This window comes from Cynoglossus semilaevis, chromosome 6 (genome assembly GCF_000523025.1).
Source record: "Cynoglossus semilaevis isolate Cse_v1.0 chromosome 6, Cse_v1.0, whole genome shotgun sequence".
NCBI classification, from domain to species: Eukaryota; Metazoa; Chordata; class Actinopteri; order Pleuronectiformes; family Cynoglossidae; genus Cynoglossus; species Cynoglossus semilaevis.
Genome location: NC_024312.1, coordinates 2,567,758 through 2,587,753, shown reverse-complemented (window position 1 = coordinate 2,587,753; position 19,996 = coordinate 2,567,758). Strand labels below are relative to the sequence as shown.

Here is a 19,996-nt window from a genome sequence, read left to right as displayed (position 1 = left end):
CATGTCACAAAGTGGAAAGTTTTAATTACATTTATTTTGAAAACTCATGGCTAGAAATACGTCAAATAAAGTTAGTAAACCCGTCTGTATATTTAAATTGTATAGTCAAAGTGTCAGACAAACACTCACCTGTGTCTGGACAGAAACTGTCGGGGCACCGGAAACGAACAGTATAGTCCTGACACTTGCCACTGGTCTGGTCTGAGTTTTTACAGACAAATCCAATTCTGGCATTAGCTCTGCACAAGAAAACAATTATCATACACCTTTATAAGTATTGGATAGGATTGTTCTGAATTTACACATTTTTACGCTTTCTTTAAACAAGACTGTAATAGACACTAGTCCAGTGGTTCTTAACCTTGTACTGAACCCCACCAGTTTCATATGCACATTCACCGAACCTGTCGGTTATGGCCAAGAGGGGCGTGTCATCATGAATCATATGAGTAGGGTGTGTGTCTTGTCCTCCAACGAACCCCGCTTTTATGTTTTGATGTCTTTCAGAACTTACGCATAAATTGTATCCCCAGTTGAAGCCACACTGAGTCCAGATGTTGTTTGGACTTGGATTTCAAATGGACTACTGCAAATTTTTCCTCGGTTTTCATCAGAAAGTTCTTCAAAGGTTTCCCAGTCTCCAGTACCAGAGGGGTCATCTCGATTAAACCAATTTGTCCAACATGTTGATTCTATAAATTAGATAAATGAAAATCTTCATCAACGTACGTGCATACATTCTATGCTTTAAATGACAAATAAGATCAATCACTCAAAGATTTTATGAGCAGCATTAATAAAAAGGTTTTATTTTTCATTTTTCACCTGTGGTGATGCAGTAACTGTTCGGACACTGGAAACGAACTTCATAATCTTGACATTTACCGCTCGTCTGTTCTGAGTTCTTACACACAAATCCAGTGTGTACATCAGCTCTGCACAAAAAAACAGTTGTCATGGAATACAGTTCGCATTGGATGATGACTGTTGGAACTAGGAATGGATTATAAACTAATTACAATATGTTTTAACTTTATTGATCTTTGGTGTCTTCTTTCCCCATGTAAATCAGCTTTAATAAGTTGCTACTTTGTACTACCTGGTACTTTTTGTATAACCATATGTATTACCATTGTTCTTTATCAACCGAATTTTTTGGTGTGGTATTAATAAAGCCTTTTCTTTTCTTGTTTTCCTTTCAAAAGGATAATCATAATAATCCAAGTGTTTTAGTTCTCAACATAAACAAATTCATGGAAAATCACTTACATATTTCATGTTCTAGAGATAATGGTTCAAAGCTACAACTGGTTACTGCACATGCTTTTTAAACAGGCAGTATCATAACTTATAAATAAAAATATTTTGCTTCTAGTTAAACACTGGTTAAAATGTCTTCTGGCTAGTATACTTGGTAGCCCCCAAAATCTTCATCAGTGGTTTTTCTTTTACATTTTAGTTCAAACTTCAAGACTTTAAGAAATAATTTCCATTACTTACACATCAATCGTGTCCCCTGTTGAATCCATACTGTCTCCAGATGTAGTTTGAACTTCAATTTGAAGTGGGCTGTCACAGATTTTTCCTAGGTTTTGTTTTTTAAGTTCTGTGAGGGTCTCCCAGTCTCCGCTACCATTTGGGTCATCTCGATTAAACCAGGGGGTCCAACATATGGCATCTGCCATTCAGAAAAAGACAAACTCTTTCTGTCCAAAATTATGACTAATACTGTTATATTTTATCAGAAGCTTTAAAGGAAGCTTAGTGAAACAAAACTGATTTTTGTCAATACAGACTCAACTTTCACAAATTACTAAAATGATTTGCCCATTAATAACATATTATAAGTTACAATACTGAAGATTGGACCACTTATTACCATTGTTGACACAGAAACTGATGGGGCACTTAAAACGAACGGTGTAATCTTCACATGTCCCACTTTCTTGGTCAGCGTTTCTACAGACAAATCCACTGTTTGTATTCGCTCTGTAAAAAAAGAAAAATAAATTGTTGTGTATTTTGGGAATACATGAGACACAAACAATGCTAGCTTAGACCTGACAATGTATGGTGACCTTGTCTGTCACTAATATTCAACCTTAATGTGAAACATAAAGTGCAGTGTCACTTATGTCAAAATACATTTTTAGTACATACACAAAAATGACATCACCCGTTGAATCCATGCTGGCCCCAGATGTCGTTTTGACCTGAATTTCAATTGGATCTTGGCAAATTTGTCCTGGATTTTCTCTGCATAAGTCTGTCACTGTTTCCCAGTCACCGAGTCCAGAGGGGTCATCCCGGTTAAACCAGGTAGTCCAGCACGTAAACTCTAAATGTAATATTTAATATACAGTTGACAATAACATTCAAAATTATGTTTCGTGTAAATGAAAAAAAAAAGGAAAATTAGGGACAATAAGATTAGGAAAGATGCATCTCTATTACCAATCAGAAACTAAGGTTGTGCTATACTGATTGTAAAGTAGAACAGCTCTCACCTCTGTCAATACAGAAACTGTCTGGACACTGGAAGCGGACCATGTAGTCAGAGCAGAGGCCTCTCTCCTGTTCAGTGTTTTTGCAGACAAGCCCAGTCGTTGTGTCAGCTCTGCAAAAGAAAAAAGATATACATGGGTGCAAACTGTCATTATTATTATTGTTAATAGTATTATTATTACTATTGTTAATTTTATTATTTGTTATACAGAAACAACATATTTCATCCTACTTTTAGGTTTCATATTATATTTTTATATTATATATTTATTTTATTTCATATCTTCATATTTATTTCATATCTACAGGGCAGTGGTGGCATAGTGGTTAAGGAAGTCCACCAGCTGCCAACTTACCACTCAGGTGCTCTGAGCACGGCACCATCCCCACACACTGCACCACGGGCGCTTAAAGCTGCCCACTGTTCACTTTGGTGATGGGTTAAAAGTAGAGGTCACATTTGGTTGTGTGCAGTGGAGTGCTCTGTCACAATGACTCGTATTTCACTTCCCTTTTTCCTTCTACAGACCAAGGATATGCATTTATTAAGTGAAGTAAATCTAAGATTAAAAAAACATATACGTTCTACAGTCCTTTCTACATCACACAACACATACCTAAAACTATATGGAGTGGTAAATTCTTTGTGGTAAACAGAGGTCAGTATGTTTGCTACTTACGCATGGATCCTATCCCCGGTTGAATCCATGCTGCCCCCCGACACTGTTTTGATCTGGATTTGAAGTGGATTGTGACAGACTTCACCTGGGTATTCTCTGCACAAATCTGCAAGTGTCTCCCAGTCTCCACTTCCAGAGGGGTCATCGCGATTAAACCATTGGGTCCAGCAGACTGCGCTTGCTTTAAAGACAACATTTTATAGAGCACAACCCAAAGCAAACAGGTTAAAGGTGAAGTACATTTAAATTAGGATTTTCTCCAAATAGCATATTACATTCACGTGGCCGTGTGGCTACTGAAGACTTTTTTAATAATCCTTATGACATTTTCCAGCAGAGGGCACTCAAAGTGCAGTTAAACACGACTACTTTGCTTGGTTGAAGTTAGTATAACTAAGCTTAGAGCAAAGCCAACAGCCTGTCAGACCAACATCAAAACAGACATCTAAAAAGTGGAGTGTATTCTGGAGACATGCTGAACTCCAACTAGCTGTTTGAAACGGAACCATCATGACTATTAACCCCTCAGTGTGTGCACATGCTACTTCCTCACTGTGCTGCCTCAGCAGACACTGGTAACTTATTCTCTAACACAGAGAAATACACATCTTGAAGCTCAAAATACTTTCTATTGCCTTAGTTCCCAACTTGAATAACAACTGTTTTATTCAGCCGGGTAGAGGTCACAACATATATATATATATACCGGTATACACACACACACACACACACATATATATATATATATATACATATATATGTTTATATATACTGTGTGTACATATATATATGCACCCACTAAATTTCAAAAGAAAAACAAAATTGTACATATATAGGCCGCGTTGTCCATGTTGCAACATGGGATATTTACACAGAAAGATTTTTTTTTTCGAACAGTAACGCGGCTGTTAATCGTTACCTCTTTCCTGCTTCGACGCCCCGAAGTAGTTGGAATGTACGGGAGAGACTTAGGGCCGAAGCTAAAATTAGCCCCAGAGCTAATATTAGCTCCGGGGCTAATTTTAGCTTCACTTGGCGCTTGTCCGCAGCAGGGGTAAACGGAAACAGGTACGTTTCTGGAAGTCTTTATTAGCACAACCGAGCAAAACAGAACATAAACAGCGTTTTAACAGCTTCAATATAACCAACTTACGCTTCGACAGGACAGGTCTGAAACTGCTCTCAACTTTAGCTACCGTTGTCTCTTTCGCGCCACACGCACATACGCACACAGTCATTCACAGACAGACATACGCTACTAGTAACACTCAGTAGCCTAACAAGTCATTGATCGCTACGCTATTTTCGTTAATTTCGTTAGCCCGTAAAAAACCTGGATTACCCGCATTATTGTTTCGGCCGCAGGGTTTAAAGTGAGTGGGGAAAAAAGTAGCGGCTTATAGCCTGGAAATTACGGTACAACAAATATTTGACCCGTAAAGTGTATTGTATGGTTGATTGCACTCACCAACATCATGGCTGCCCGTTGCTGAACCAGGTTGGGATATTTCTGAGGATAAAATTCGAATAATGTTTAGCTTGAAACAATTAATAATAAAGTAAATAAAAAAATTCCAGCGTCTAAATGTCTGGAATTTTTAGAGGTAAATCAACTTCAAAATTCTTAGTTATTTATTTGTTGGCACATGGTTCACAGAAACCACGTAGAGCCACCAGGACTCCACTGGGGAATCAGAACTTCAAATCAAAAGCCTAGTTTCTCTGGCAAAAAGTAAATGGAACGATGGCACTCCACATTTGCAAAATTCTAACTAACTAATCGCTTTCTTTCAATTTATAAACATATATGAATTAACATTTTAATATATATATGTATATATTAAAATGTTTAATATATATATTCAGTATGGATGTTTGACAGTGTGTTTCCAGTTGGCAGCTTTACAAATTTTAAATATAAATCAATATAAATACCAACAAAACATGTGTCATATAAAACAAACAAACAGATTGTTGCAACCGAATACTTTTGAACATAAAGTGCAAGCACGTCTGTGAGTGTGTCTGGTCCCTGGGGCCAGTTGTAGTGGATTGATGTCACATGTCTCTCATTGCTTTTTTGATTGGTAGTTTTGTTGAACGTTTGAACTCTATCAGCTATTATATTTCTATTTTTAATCTTTTTAATTATTGCCTCTTTTGAGCTTGGGTTGGGTTCTGTAATCTTGGGTTGTTTTTGATACCACCTTTTATGCAACATTATAGAGTGAACCAATCCCGGCAGGTATTAAGAAAATGTGGGGTACACCGCGGACAGCCCCCTTCTCCATCACAGAGACACATAGAGAGACAACAACCATTCAAATACACTGGATCTAATTAACTACTAGCAGCAAAGAGAGGGCATTAACCCTCCCCTCACCCCCCGGTTTGGCCCACACTATTGTACAGCATTTAATTTTTTGTTTGCACTTCCCAAATGGTTAAATCCTTTTAGGACGTAATAATGTCACTAAGTGGCCACGTGGTGGCAAGTGTTTTTAGAACACTGTCTTCACAGGTCAATGGTTAGTTGTCTCAGTCCCTGGTCGATCTTTCCTGATGGAGTTTCCTTTCCCGCCTAAAAACATGCTCACTAGGGGATTAGGTTGATTGGACAATCTTAACTGACCATAGGTAAGAATGTGAAAATGGTTGTTGTTGGCTCTATATGTGGACTGGCCAACTGTCCATTGTGTACCCTGCCCTCACCCATTGACACCCATCTTAGTTTGAGCACCTAAAGGTATATAAAAAATAAATCCATCCATTACCTACTGCCTACAGTATAAGAGGTAGATAATGGATGGATGGATTATAGCACTGAGTGATCTCATCTTTTTTCAGTCACTGTATAAATGTTACTTTTTACTTTACTTTTTATGTGAATAAATACTGTATATCATATAATTACCAAGGAGCAGCAGAGCAACCAGGGTAACAAGTACCTGTTAAAGGAAGACAAATAAATATTTCAATTTGTTTTACTCTTATATCTCCTTCATACCAGTCCAAACTGCAAACCTACCCTTCCCATGGTGCTGTGGTTGTATGATGGATTTCTGTGTCTGCAAACATCAGAAAAACAGATGAATACCATTGCAGATGTTCTTATCATATATAATAATATATCATATGCAAAAATGATAAACGAAGGCTTGTCCTCCCCATCTGTGAATAGCGTTCAAACAGTTTCTGGCACTAAAAACGCCATGGGGGAGTGGGAAACATTTACTGTATTTGTTTATTTTATCAGTGTAACTGTGACAGAAATGAAACCACAGGAAAAGTAAGAGCAAACCAGATTAAATCATATTTACTCTGTGTGTAGAAAAACATATTACATTATTCATGGAATAACATCAGCGAAGCAGCCAAACTGCTGCCAAGGCTGTGTTTCCTACACAGTGAATGATTACATGTACGAGGTCTTTCTGAGAAAAGGTAACAGACCCCACTTCAAGATTTCCCACTTTCAAGATGTGCTATCTAGGCGCTTAAGCAAAGCTTGAACCTCAAGGTTGAAGATGTCGTTTTCCATCAAAGATCTGTGGGTCAGCTGAAGGACACTATGTGTTCAGCAATGCCAACAAGCGAATAATTAAAGGACGTCCACTAATTCCTAAAGAAATGTCTTTATGGACACATTTTGACCAAAAAGCCAGAAGACAAATTTTACAGTGAAGATGTGCAGTGGTGGAGCGTCACTGAAAGCTTTTCAGAGCTTTTCTTTCTTTGACTGGAGTTGGAGAGTTCAGTCAGGACTAATGTCGAGAGAAAAACGCAGATATTTATCCATCATAAAACACAAGGAAAACAACCCTAAACACACAGACTGGCTATGGCCACTGGGGGGCAAGCAACCCAGGCAATTGATTAGGGAGGTGTAAGGGGCTCCAAGAGACGGCTGACATTGGTCCATATATCAATGAGAAAACGATTGAACTGCTTTAGGGGGGGCCCAGGGTGTCTAGAAAGGACGTAGATTCAGTCTGTTCTCAATTTTTGGAACATTTTCCCTTATTAGTTCAATAAAAAAAATACGGTGCCACACGACAAAAGCTGATCACACCAAATATTGATTGTGTAAATATGACAAAAACAATATTCTGCTTTTACAATTTGATTAGTCTAATTGTCAGGGTCCAATACATCAATACATTTATAATATATTTGAAGTATTAAGTTGTGTTATTAGAGTTAGTTTAAGATCAATCGAGATACTGAAGATCAACTTACCTCAGCCAGGTGCTCAGGTTGCAGACTCAGAAAATAAGTGTACAGTGTCCTAAAGCAAAATGTTCCCTAAAGAAAAAACATGTTACTAAGTATATAATAATAGGTTAACACCCACAAACTCTGTGATTGGAGTGGCAGTGCACACCTATGATCTAATAACTGCAATTATTCATCATCACCCGTAAGGGTTAAAGCAACCCCAGTTTCTCAAACCTCCCCGCCCTCCCCAAAAAAATGAAACTAACAATTGAACAATGATTCAAATAATCAAACCACAACAGGTGCAGTTCTGATTGATTTAAGAAAACATCAAACGTGCTGCAATTACCAGCTGCCTCTGATGTTCCTTCATCGTGCTGCTTCAGTCCAGTATGACCCCAGTACACATGAATCGATTCTTCCAAGACTGTCTTGGAAGAGTACTGGGGCTGAGGAACATGGAGAAATATCTGGAACCTTATGGTCTCTCTGTGAACAGAGGTTTGTTGTAAATTATTCTTTTTCACCTTCACAGTGATCCTTGGGTTGTTGTTCACATCTCTAACAGGTTTAAAAAAACAATTAATTTCATAAATGTCCACTCTTTTTGCGACATGTGTTGGGGTGGAACAGGTAGATGGGTAATTAACTGCATTCCCACGTCATCACTGTTAACCACACTTGTCTCTCCTGTCAATTAAACAACTATGGGACTCACCCAATGAGTAGCTCTGTCAACAGTAGACATTAGTGTAATTAAGTACCTATTCATTAGCACGTCACTTGTCCTGTTGTTCAGATAATTTATTGTTGACAGTGGTTCACCGATTGTTCCATTATTATGTATAATTATTTTATAAAAGAGAAACATTTCTATTTTCAGCCACTTTAACGGTCGTTCCTCTGCACTGACCACTTCACTGGGTTGGGTCGGGTCTACTGTCAGAAATCACCCCCGACACGCGTCTCCATCTCCAAACTTTTCTTGCTCAGCTCTTTTCATCCAGCACTCTCAGAGCAAAGGCAGCGTCTGTAGTTCTGTCGTACCAGGGACTGAACCAAACTGTTCCCACTGATCCTAACCTCTCGCCTGAGCCTTACTTCTACAACTCCAGCCCATACCTTCATTGTAGTGACCATCGACTTTGTAACTCTGCATCCTGTCAGTCTCTTGAATTTGTTAGACAGTCAACTTTTAACCAGGTCGACGGTTATTGTTGACCATCGGTGTGGAGGTCACTTTAACGATCCACTGTTTTGATGCAAGTTTTACATGAAATTTTGACTCTTGTGGACGAGGACAACACTTCCCTGTCGCCGTCTGATGATCATCATTCTGTCTGCGGTAACTCTCTGCTGTTATTTTCCATCTGGCAAAAGCCTGCTCCGCCCTGCCAGATTGCCTTAAATATGTATCAGTCACAGTCAATCAATATGGCACCCAATAATTTCCAGGTGACTGCATTCTGACATTAACTGGTGCACTGAAGTATACTGATGTGGTACTTATTAAAGTTGTCAGTACTGTTCATCCACCTGGTCGTGTCACGTGTAGTGCTGCCGCTTCTTGGCCAGGTCACCTGTTCAACCTACTGAGATCCTGGTAATGGGTCTGACATGGTTAAATTAGCAGAACTTAACTGTGTCTGAAGGTATGGAATGTTCTAAGACTCAGCGAGTTCTTCGTATCACTCACATACTTTTCTAATGACAAATGAAGAGCTCCTACCATCATGTAATTAAACACAGACACTCAGAGACGCCTGAGAAGTTTGTGTAAGAAGAAAACCTGAAGACAAGTTTGTAGAAAACCTGAAATAGAATCATGAAACATCAAGATGAAGATGAAGAAAGGAACAAAAAGAACGGTGTAGAGAAATAAAGGATAAGGAAACATTTCAACATTTCATAAAACAAACAAATGTACTTATCTGGACACAAATCTGATTCTGAGAGAAGACAAATTGGTTCATTGTTTTCGTGGGTATTTCTAAAGAAATAAGAAAAAGTAGTTTGAAAAACAAAAACTACTTTAGCCTTACAATCCATTTAAGCAGAAAATCCACAATAAAACATGACAAGAAACGATGGGAAAATGTGACGGACACTGTTTTACATTTGAAGAAATGTCAATTCATTTTCCCATGTGTCCTGATTTAACAGTATGAATTCATACATTCCTAATCTTCTGAAACCTGCAGTTAAAGTTCAACCCAGAGGAAACTTGAATCCACTCTTTGATACAATCCATGGTTCTGGTTAAATCACAGCTGCCAGCACAGATGAAGGGGTTTTTTGAATTTTACCCACTTAAAAAAAAACAAATCTATGTCTAAAAACAAGGTTGAAATATTTTATTCTATGAGTTAGAGCCAAGACTTGACTAATATAACTTTTTTGCCAATGTGTTAAAAAACTAGAAAACAGCCGTTAACCACAGATAACCACAGATAACCACAGATAACCACAGATAACCACCAGAACAAACAACTCTTGCTGTTAAACTGCATTTATAACTTTTTTGAAAAATGAAACTTTGCCTGTTTTTAATCTACAATTGTTAAAAACTAACATGTTATGTATATTTATTCTTTAAAATTATATATATACACACTGTATATATGTTTATTTTGTTTTATCATTGTGTGGTTTTCATTAGACTTTGGAAATAAAAGTGTATATTCTACTGAAAATGTTGTAAATGAGTTTAAAACATTTGTCTCAGGATTAGTAAACTACGCTTCAGGACAATAACTTCACTGAAGTTTAGAAAAAGAACTCTTAACACATTCAAGATGCACAGTAATGACTAAAATGTTGCTTTTTTGTATGACTGCAGTTCAACTTTTTTTGTCCCTCGCTGTATCATGGTTCACATTTTTAAATTTCCAATAGTTTCATTATTTTCTTGATTAAAAATAACCTGAACGTAGGAGTAAACGACATCTGTTTTTTACCATATTTCACAACCTCCTAAAGTAGACCTACATAATATAACAACTGTCACATAAAAGGCGCCGTTTATGCAAATGTTGTGGAACGGCAATTAATTGTGGTATATTGTTAGGAAGAAGAGCAAATTGATTGGCCAGAAATGACAATGTACTAACACAATCACAACACAGAGAGACGGTGTTTCTTTTACTGCCTTCTGCAGCGCAGATTTAATGGGTTTAAAGGAAACACAAAGTTCTGGACCGGTGGCTGGTAAGTTGGGTGTGGTGTGTCTTTGTACAGACTAACCAGAGCCCATTATGTTTCATTGAATTATTGTTTAAGTACAGACAATTAGCACGGGTGTGTGAATGGAACAGAGAGACGTTAAGACAATGTGACCGTAAGACGTTCACCCTTTCTACCATGGATATTTATATAAATAAATATGTCAAAGAAATATTTTAAAATTGATGGTAGAAAGAATTAAAAGCTCTTTTTCTGACATCTTTTTAGTGTGAAGCAGACAAGTCCAGCAAGGAGAGGACACGCAGGGACAGAGAGGACGGGCAAGGAGGACAAAGTGAATAGATGGAGTAAAAGGACAGACACAGATCCCGAACAACAAGTTCATCATCAAGATCGGACAAATCAAGTCCTTCACTCTTCACTTGATTCCTGAGATGGAGAGAGAACTGGAGGAAAAAACACAAAAGAAACGAAAAGGAAAAGAAAGAAAAGCCAAGTTGATGCCATTCTGAGTCGTTTTTTACATTCGTATAATTTTAATATATTAGTATTAATATAAAGGTTCAGAAGGCAATGTTTAAAGAACAGGAGAAGTTGTCAAACTCTACTTATTAAAGAATTGACTAGAAATGTTTGTGTTTTCTCTTCTCTACAGATCTGTAATGGAGAATATTTTCATATGGAAACAAACGTAAACATTAAACCTGGATCGACCAAAGGTAAATGTTATAAACACACGAGAAATTACATTTAAAATAAAACACACCTCAGTGGTGTTTGTTTCTGATTCTTTAGTCTTTCCAGTTCCTTTTTAATGTAAATCTTTTTTTCATAGACCAACAAAAAAATCAAATAAAAAAAAATCAAATGCTATAATATCGTGCATACATCGCTAATACTACAAATACTGCCAGTACATAGAGACTATACAAACGGTGGTCCAAATATAACTACACATAGTCTGTGGGGGTGACACCTGTGGGGGTGACACCTGTGGGGGTGATCCCTGTGTGGGTGACACCTGTGGGGGTGACACCTGTGGGGGTGACACTTTCCTCCTTACTGACCTCAAAAACATGGAATGCTGCAACGCCGGCGTCAGAGATGTCGGAGTTTGGGCTTGAAGGAAGGTAATTAACGTGTCAGTCAGTGGTTTGAAGCTGCAAATGACTTAATTGGTCAGTAGATAAATAATGACTTTGTTTATACGGCAACAGAAGTGCCCTTTACGATGTCACCTTAATTGTTTTTGGTTTTAATTGTCTGTTGTCTGAAGGAAAATCATTTTTGTAATGTTTTTCTTTCCTGCTGTCGTTAGTTAAAACTATTTATTTGTTTTGTTTTGGGGTTTTTTAAAGGATTTTTCAAGTTCAGAGGTTTGGTTTCTGAATTTTGGGCAAAGTTCAACCTTTTTTTTCCGGCATGAATTAATCTTGTAAAAATGTGATCTGCCAGAGTTCTGGCTGGAGTCCCAGTCCCAGGACACATCACAATAACAATACAAATAACATAATTTATATTATACCATATTAATAAAATATATATCTTAGATATATATTATATAAGGTAAAGTTAAAGGACAGTTACAGCACATAGTTTGATAAATTACATTTTTTAAAGAAACAACAATCAGAAAAATTAGAATTCATACTGAAACTATTGTTTTTAAATCTAAACAGCAGATTCTGAAACCTGAAAGACGACCGAGTGTTTGTGCAGCGTAATCGTGAGATCCCGACGATCCTGTTTTGACATGACAACATTAATATGAAGAAAGTTCTGGAACATGAAACTGGTCGAAGGAGTTTGTTAGAAAAACCCAAACATGGTGGAACTCCAGGGTTCGTGTGGTTGAAGTCACTGATGCACCGATGCCTTGATCGCTGATATCTAACTGCTAATGATGCAAATGTTAATTAAACAAGGAGCTGGCTTGATGTCAAAATGAAAAATAAGACTTGTGAGAAACCCAGTGCTGTCAAAACGGGAATATGGTCGTCTCCGACCGTCGACAGCTCTGACAACAGAGACGACAAATAACCTCAATTATTCTTTCATCTCTTTTTGTTCTTCCTTTGGCTCTAACTCCAACAATTAATGAAAACCAGTGACTAATGAGAGCAATGATGGTAATGATGAAATAATAATGAACGCTTTTTTAAACATTGTTGTCAAACGTTAATTCAAAGATTCAAAAATCAAAAATCTGTATTTGTCACATAAAATCCACAATAGGTGACAACAGCAAATGTGCAAAAAGCGAAAGTATAAATAAAATAAAATAAAATAAAATAAAATAAAATAAAAGGAAAATTGGAAGTCTTAATAATACCAGTAAAAAACAAACCCTAAACCAGTAGACAATCTCATATATATAGAAGAAAATATATACCAAACATATACCATCACCAGTCAGTCATATATGTGTGTATTTATATTTCAGGTCTTTAATGGAACTACACCATCCTACTGCATGTGACTGTGAGCCTTTATTACAGTACTTACAGCAGGGTCCGCTCAACCCAATTTGGTGCCCTAGACGAGATTGTCATCCAGCAGATGGCACTCTAGGCGACAGCCTATATCGCCTCTGCCCAGAGTCATCGCCGACTGACAGCTACCATAAAACCACCACAGCATTGATGAAACTTTTTGTTTTAAATTCTACATATTCCACTCATGGACACTGACACCTTTCAGTGAAACGAGGCTAAAGAAACGTCTTCTCATATTTTCACCTTTGAAAATACTAATCTTACACTGTGTATCTAGAAGGTGTGTATAGTAGTAAAGGTAGGAACAGTTCTTCACGGTTCAACACTGTTACAGTTCAGTTCTGTCCATTTGGACGTTTTAACCTTTTTGATTTCAGTGACATTTTTTAGTTTCTGTTGCAGTTTAATTGAACAGTTAATAATCACATAAATTTGAATATTTCATACAAAATTTCATACAAAAAATTCTCAGAGAACACAGCCGCTACACAAACAAAACAACAACAACAACACCATAACATTCTTGCAGCTTGACATCCTCATGTGGTGTCATTCTTGGGGGGGGCGGGGTCACATGTCAGTACTGCATCTCACTTAATAATGATTGCGACTATACGTCAGAGTTCAGTTTAGGAGGTTTTCGTGATAGGCTAGGTTACAATTACCCTTTGATCTTTATTATAATTCCTAGCGCTGCAGGGCTCGACTAACCTGCTGCACAGCTTCTCACTGATACTGATGAACCTCGTGCACGGGTCTGGCCTTTATGATGTTCTACTACAAAGACTGAAATCAGTTATTCACTTAGGGTCGCCGATCACTCTCACTTTACTGCGACACTGGACAGAACCTCCATTTTAGTGTCTGGTCCGTGTGACGGTTAAATGTCCAAGGTCATGGACCAGATGTAGAACAAGGTACAAGGTGTGGACCGAGTTATGTAACTGGTCACGTGGGTAAACACTTCACGACTGAGACTAAGTTCTGCTGCGTAATCCTGACCCAGGGGTGAATTTCGACGTTTCCTGATGCGGCGTATTTGAAGGGGTGACACATCAACGATTAAAGTAATCAGATCCGGAGAAGTTTGGAGGATTGAATTCTGCCACTGATCCAGATTACATGTGCCCCAGTTACAGATGCTATATCAGGTACGGAAAGGAGGTCGGCTTTGGAATTCCCGGAACTCACACCCAACAAACTGGATCTCTCCTACTTCCTCCATCACCGCGGCGTCTTTTGAACCTATATTTGTGATCAGTTGAATCAACAAAGACTGGTATAGACCACCCGCCGGCTTCGTTGGAAGAAAACCACCAAAGACCAGATGAAGGGTCAATGGCCTTTCACTGTCAGGTGAAAGGTTCATATATTTCAGCTATTTATATAGCTGTACTCACAACATCCTCATAATTATACTTCTGTGTACCTCTGCTTACGTATACATACCTCAGAGATAATGTGGTATACTGAGAGTACATGCAAGTGTGTCAGTCTGCTGTGACTCATGTTTGTGTTTCACCTATTTGTGTGTTTTTCCACTGTTGTTCTGGTGCTGCACTGCTGCTGGAGACTGACATCCATGACATCCATCCATCTATCCATCCATCTATCCATCCTCATACCCTCCACAAGCCCTCCTCCCTCCCTCCATCAACCATCCACCCATCTATCACAACACACACACACACACACAGTGGCCTAAGGAAAGTTAACATTAACTGGTAAAATGATCTCTTGTTCTTTATAAAAGCTAAAGTTTAAGGACGTGTTTTTCTTTGACAAATCTGGAGACTGTGGCAGACATCACCTGATGATCCCCGATCTGATGATTTGTGTAACTGGTGTATGGTTCATACCTGAGTCCACAACTACATTAATGTTAATGTTCATTCAAACTAAATGAAACCATGAAGGTGTCGTTGAAGGACACCAGTGAATCGAGGTCACCGCACTTATATCCACGTTATGAAACAACTGATATGAAGGAGTGGCAGATTTTAGCGCCATGCTTGTGCTTGCTCTTTGCTGACGTCTTGCGGCCGAGTCCCGTCACGACAGCGTGCCCCCTGTAAACAACACGACGTCACTTCCGCTCTAATATTGACAGAGGCACAACAAGAGAAGCAGAAGAGAAAAACGTCCGAGCATCGGACACAGCGACGGGATGAAGGTAGGACAGACGGAGAGCGGCTGTAGTTTCGTTCTCCACCTGTGACAACAACTGCCGCGTCTGTCATTTTACAGCGTCTCGATGACACACACACACACACACATCACCGCATCTAACGTCTTTGTGTGTCCGTGTGTTTGGGGGAGGGTCTTCATCGGGATGTGACAACAAATATTCGTACAACACGATCCGAAATCAACCCGTAAATAAATCCTGAGGCTGAAAGAACATTTTGTACGATTGAAAACCCACGTCCGGCTGAGTCACCGTAGAAATAACGCTGTTATCGATCAAATCCAAAAGGTTTTTTTTTTTTTTTGAGTTTGTCTACCGTGGCCTGATTTAAAAACACTGTCATCAAACATGGCATCATCGACATAACGTGACGTACGAAAATGAAATGTGACATTTGTTGTTCTTTCAGTGCGTGTGCAACAATAAGACTGAGCAACAATAAAATAATTTCATATTTATTTAATTCTGGCAAAATAATCCCTAATCAAACTTTCTTTTTTTTACCATCATGTTGAACTTTTCCTCAAAAAATAAAGTAAATTATTCAAATATGGATAAAGAAATGAACAAAAGTAAAAAAACAAAAAAAACAAAATAGTAATTCAAAAATAAAACACGATATAAAAATGTGAAACGACGTTCCTCCTCTTCATGCTGTACGTAAGAGATATAACGACCTCTTGGATTAGATTACTGGGGGAGTAAAGAAGATATCGTATTGATATCGATATCGGCGGATACTCCAAGTTTGAGTATCGATATTGGACATGACAAATGTTCAATCGAGCCATCGTCAGTCGCACAAACAAACGCTGGTAACAGTCAGATAATGTTCATCGAACCTGACACATGTCGTCTCCAGGTCCTGACTCTCCAGCAGGGGGCGGGGGAGGGGGAGGAGAGCGGCTGGTCGCCTGTGGACACCAATCAACCAAGAGAGCCTCGAGGACAGAGAACAGGAGGACTGTCCTGAGGAAGAACACGTGGATGGTGAGTCGTCACGTTGTCCTGTGTCACATGACCTCATTCAGTAACTAGAGCAGCTGATGGTTTCAACTAGGGATGTCCCAACGTAACGTTTGGTTGACTCTGTCCAAATACTTAATTTCTGCCCCCCCGGCCCGCTCCCATTCTCAATATCCTCAATATTGGTGGAAAAAAACGATAACGATTCTTACAGGTGTTACATCGTTATGCTAATATCGGACAATATTTTCGGACATCCCTAGTTTTAGGATTTTCACTAAAATGGACAATGACAATGACGTGTAGTTGGGAAGTCACTCTCTTATCGCTAACGTCTCCCCTGGTGGTGCTCTGCAGAGACGGACAAAGACCATCCCAGGCCAGAAGGTGGCGTCATGTGGCGAATGGGTGGCGGCCTGTTTAGCATGACACGAAACGTTGTCGGTGCAACGCTCGGGGGTGTCGCATGGGTAGGAACCAAAAGTTTTGAGCTGACCAAGACAGCTGTGACCAGTGTCCCAACAGCTGGCGTCGGACTGGTCAAAGGCAGCGTCTCCATGGTAACAGGAGGCGTCGGCGCAGTGGGATCTGCCGTGGCAAGTAAAGTAACGCCGAGAAAAAAGGACAAAGCGGACTGAAGTGTGGGTGAAGGTCATGTGTGAATGTTGGCGTGTGCAGAGGTGGAATGGAGCGAGAGGTGAACCGGTACCGATTTGTTTTTTGTGGCGATGTGATGCTAAATGGGACTCGTCCAGACTGATCTTTGTGGATTCTCTTCAGTTGACAGCGTATACAACAGTGATTCTGATAAGTGGTCATGAAAACATTTCCCACAAACATTAGACTAACTTACTTGTCCAAATATTATTCGTAAAACTAATAGCATGTTTAGCATTAGCCCTCAGCAGGCTGCTAACGTAGCATGACACAACTTGGAACAGCTCAGGTAACGCTATGTTTTCTGTTAGCCTCTTCAAACTGGGCATGCTCAGCTCACTGTGGCTCCCCCCACCTTTAACTCCAGTTAGTGCAGCTAACGAGCTTCCCTGGTCTACTGCAAAGTACTTCAAGGCTAAAGACGTGTTAGCGTCATCCCCTGTTCTCCGACATGGAACACAAGCACGAAACGATTGGCCACAAAAATCAGACCATGTCCAATCACTGTCTGATCGTTTGGTGCGTCTCCAGTTTAAATATAGTTTGTGTTGTTTACGTCGTTTAACTTCTAATCTTCATCTGTGAGAGCTGTGGACAGAAACCAACAACAACTGTCCACGGTCACGTCCACAGTCACGTCCACAGTCAGTAGTCTTCACTTAGTGCTGCACGTATGTAGCGGTGAACGAGGGGGAGGAGTCAAACTGACCTGCCTGCTGCACATCAACGATATTATCATTTTCATGTGAGCTTTTACTTCACATCCTACATTTCAAAACGTCACAGCTCCTCCATGTTGTATTTCTCAAAACTGTCCACTAGTTCCTGTGACATTTCCAGACTGACAGAAGTAGAAGTAGTAGTTCTGGACCCGTGCTCGTGCCCGTAGTGCTGGGTCGCTCTGCTCAACAAGTCACATTCCTCCTGAGTCCACAAACACAACCGCAAACGTTTGAGACTTTTCACAGAACTGGTTCAGTCAGTTAATAATGCCTCTGTGCCAGAGCACAGCTGATAAACAGTTCTGGTTCTTGGTTAAAAAATAAAGACAAATTCAAATACAAAGTTAGCATCGTAACACATGACGGCTCCGTGTTAATCAAAGTGTTTTAGAAATTTAGACATGTTGCTTGGATGCACAAGTCACCAGTATGAGGCGCTGTAGCTCAGGTTTTCACTTCGACTTTCTTGGAAACCTTTGTGCTGTTATTATTTTCTGGCTCCTCCTCAGGAGTACAGAACGTTTGTTCTTGGCCAAATGTGTGTTCACGTGTGAATGAGTTGACAAAGAAAAAAAAAAAAAAAATTGAACTACTGCTGAATGAACAAGGCACAAGGAGAAAACAGGAAACAAACTTCACCGAGATGTTTAGGAAATTAAAACTGTTAACTCACCAACAGATTGTCAATGGGGGGGGTTGGGGGGGGGGGGGCTCAGGGCACAGGAATCAGGTTCCAAGATCAGAGAAGAAAGGAAACAAACAAAACGAGAACGAGCAATTAAGAGTGGAGACCCAGACCAGATCGGGTCAGACCCGGTTTGGTCAGACCCGGCTGGGCAGGAACAGAGAGGGTTAGGGTCAGCAGTGAGCCACAGAAGTACAGAGCGAGGGCGAGAGGTCAGACACCCAGGTGACCAGGTGAGAGCAGTGAGACTGACGACCAGAGAAGCTCAGCTGAGGGTGATGTCACTGATTGTCCTGAGTGTCCATGACTCACCTTCTTCTGGAGAGAACTGGGGTTTTTTTTCACCAGTTCTGGTTCTTTATTTCACCCCTTGAATTTCCCGCCCGTGCTCTGAGACTCATGTTACTATGAACCAAACTGTGCATCAGTGCAGGGTTTTTATAACCAGGTGTAGAAGAGGGAACGTTACGACGTGAACGTACTTGATGTGAATCTCTGTGATTTCATTGTTGCTGTGAATCTTTATTTTGATAAAAAGCGGAGAACTCCTCCGGCTGCTGCATGTTCCATGACAGTGTTTGACACATATGTAAATGAAAAAGGCTGTTAATGTCATTTATTTATACCTTCACACCCCCCACCTCCCCTCCCCCCCTCCGTCCCTCCTGTGTTGGATTCCTTTCAGATGGAGCAAATTTATGTAACAGAGACCTATTTTTGCAAAGACTGTAAAAATAAATAAAAATTCAAAAACGTGTTTTCTTTTAAGGCGTGTTCACTTTCATCACGTTAACCTGAGCGTGAAGTGTTGTGTTTTTTCTAACAGTGACTTATGACATCACAGTCACTGAACCAACCACTCATGAGTAAAGAGGTCAAATGTTATACTTTTATAAACGGGGGCCACGACTGCCATCTTGGTTTCAGTGGAGGGCCACACCACTGTTAGATGAACTGCCATATGTTACGGACCACAAGTCGCACCAGGCAAAAGATGTAGATACAGAAGGAAACAAAACATACACAAGTCACTCTGACGTATTAGTCGCACCAGTGCCCTCTAGCGGCTGTCAGTGTGAAAATAACAAATGTGGAAATATATATTTTAATATATAAGCTGCAGACCCAGACAAAGGATGAAACAAAGTGTGAGTCCAGAAAATACGGTAGACGTTTTTCCTGCCGAAACAGACGACAAACACGGATCAGTCAAACAGTTTTTTTATGAACGACATCACAGCTGAAAATACTGTTATCACAAACCACACATGCTGTGCTACATCTGGGAAAGGCTTGAAATACAAATGACAAAAATATCCTTCACAGACCAATAGTTTTTCATTTCCTTCCAACGACTTCAAAGTACAATAATAATAATGAATAAAAGATGCTGTAAAACAGAGACAAACTCAAAGCTAAAGCGTGTACAAAGTACTGGACCGGACGGGAAGCCCGGAAAATTCATCAGCCCAGGATCAGACTATTTAATTCAGTCAGAAACCCAGCGTGGACTGACCGCAGCACTGACCTGACCAGAGTGGAGGACAAGGGACCGTCCACCAATGTCACAGAGGAAACAGCGCTACCACGAAAATGTTCAGCAGTCAACGTGTCAAAAAAAATCACACATTCATCTCCGAGCTGTTTTCTGACCTGGACTGAGTCCAGCTGATGGCCGCGGCAGGTCGTCTGGCTCC

At 39.7% G+C, this 19,996-nt stretch overlaps 2 protein-coding genes across 5 annotated transcripts in view; one reads left to right on the top strand and one right to left on the bottom strand.

Annotated features, from left to right (window-relative positions):
* LOC103379598 (mucin-5AC-like) overlaps positions 1-7,486 on the bottom strand; it is a 10,867-nt gene extending 3,381 nt beyond the window's left edge. Inside the window, exons 1-12 of one of the 4 annotated variants that reach the window (XM_017032851.2) lie at positions 7,425-7,486; positions 6,214-6,253; positions 6,100-6,133; positions 4,654-4,695; positions 3,186-3,366; positions 2,508-2,617; positions 2,161-2,338; positions 1,880-1,989; positions 1,501-1,678; positions 826-935; positions 515-692; positions 130-239 (exon numbers count right to left, since the gene is read on the bottom strand). In XM_017032851.2, coding sequence (XP_016888340.1) covers positions 130-239; positions 515-692; positions 826-935; positions 1,501-1,678; positions 1,880-1,989; positions 2,161-2,338; positions 2,508-2,617; positions 3,186-3,366; positions 4,654-4,695; positions 6,100-6,133; positions 6,214-6,222 — 1,240 coding nt within the window. In that variant the 5' untranslated portion in view covers positions 6,223-6,253; positions 7,425-7,486. Of the gene's footprint in view, positions 1-129; positions 240-514; positions 693-825; positions 936-1,500; positions 1,679-1,879; positions 1,990-2,160; positions 2,339-2,507; positions 2,618-3,185; positions 3,367-4,104; positions 4,171-4,338; positions 4,517-4,653; positions 4,696-6,099; positions 6,134-6,213; positions 6,254-7,424 lie in introns of those variants that run through there. The other 3 variants (XM_008311195.3, XM_025056567.1, XM_025056568.1) reach the window with 3 other exon arrangements.
* A 7,623-nt stretch (positions 7,487-15,109) lies between these two features.
* Positions 15,110-19,056, top strand: LOC103379597 (transmembrane protein 263-A). The gene is given in 4 exon segments (XM_025056416.1): positions 15,110-15,254; positions 16,132-16,197; positions 16,199-16,259; positions 16,593-19,056. Coding segments are annotated over 4 exon segments (414 nt in total). The 5' UTR covers positions 15,110-15,248; the 3' UTR covers positions 16,874-19,056.
* The last annotated feature ends 940 nt before the right edge of the window (positions 19,057-19,996 follow it).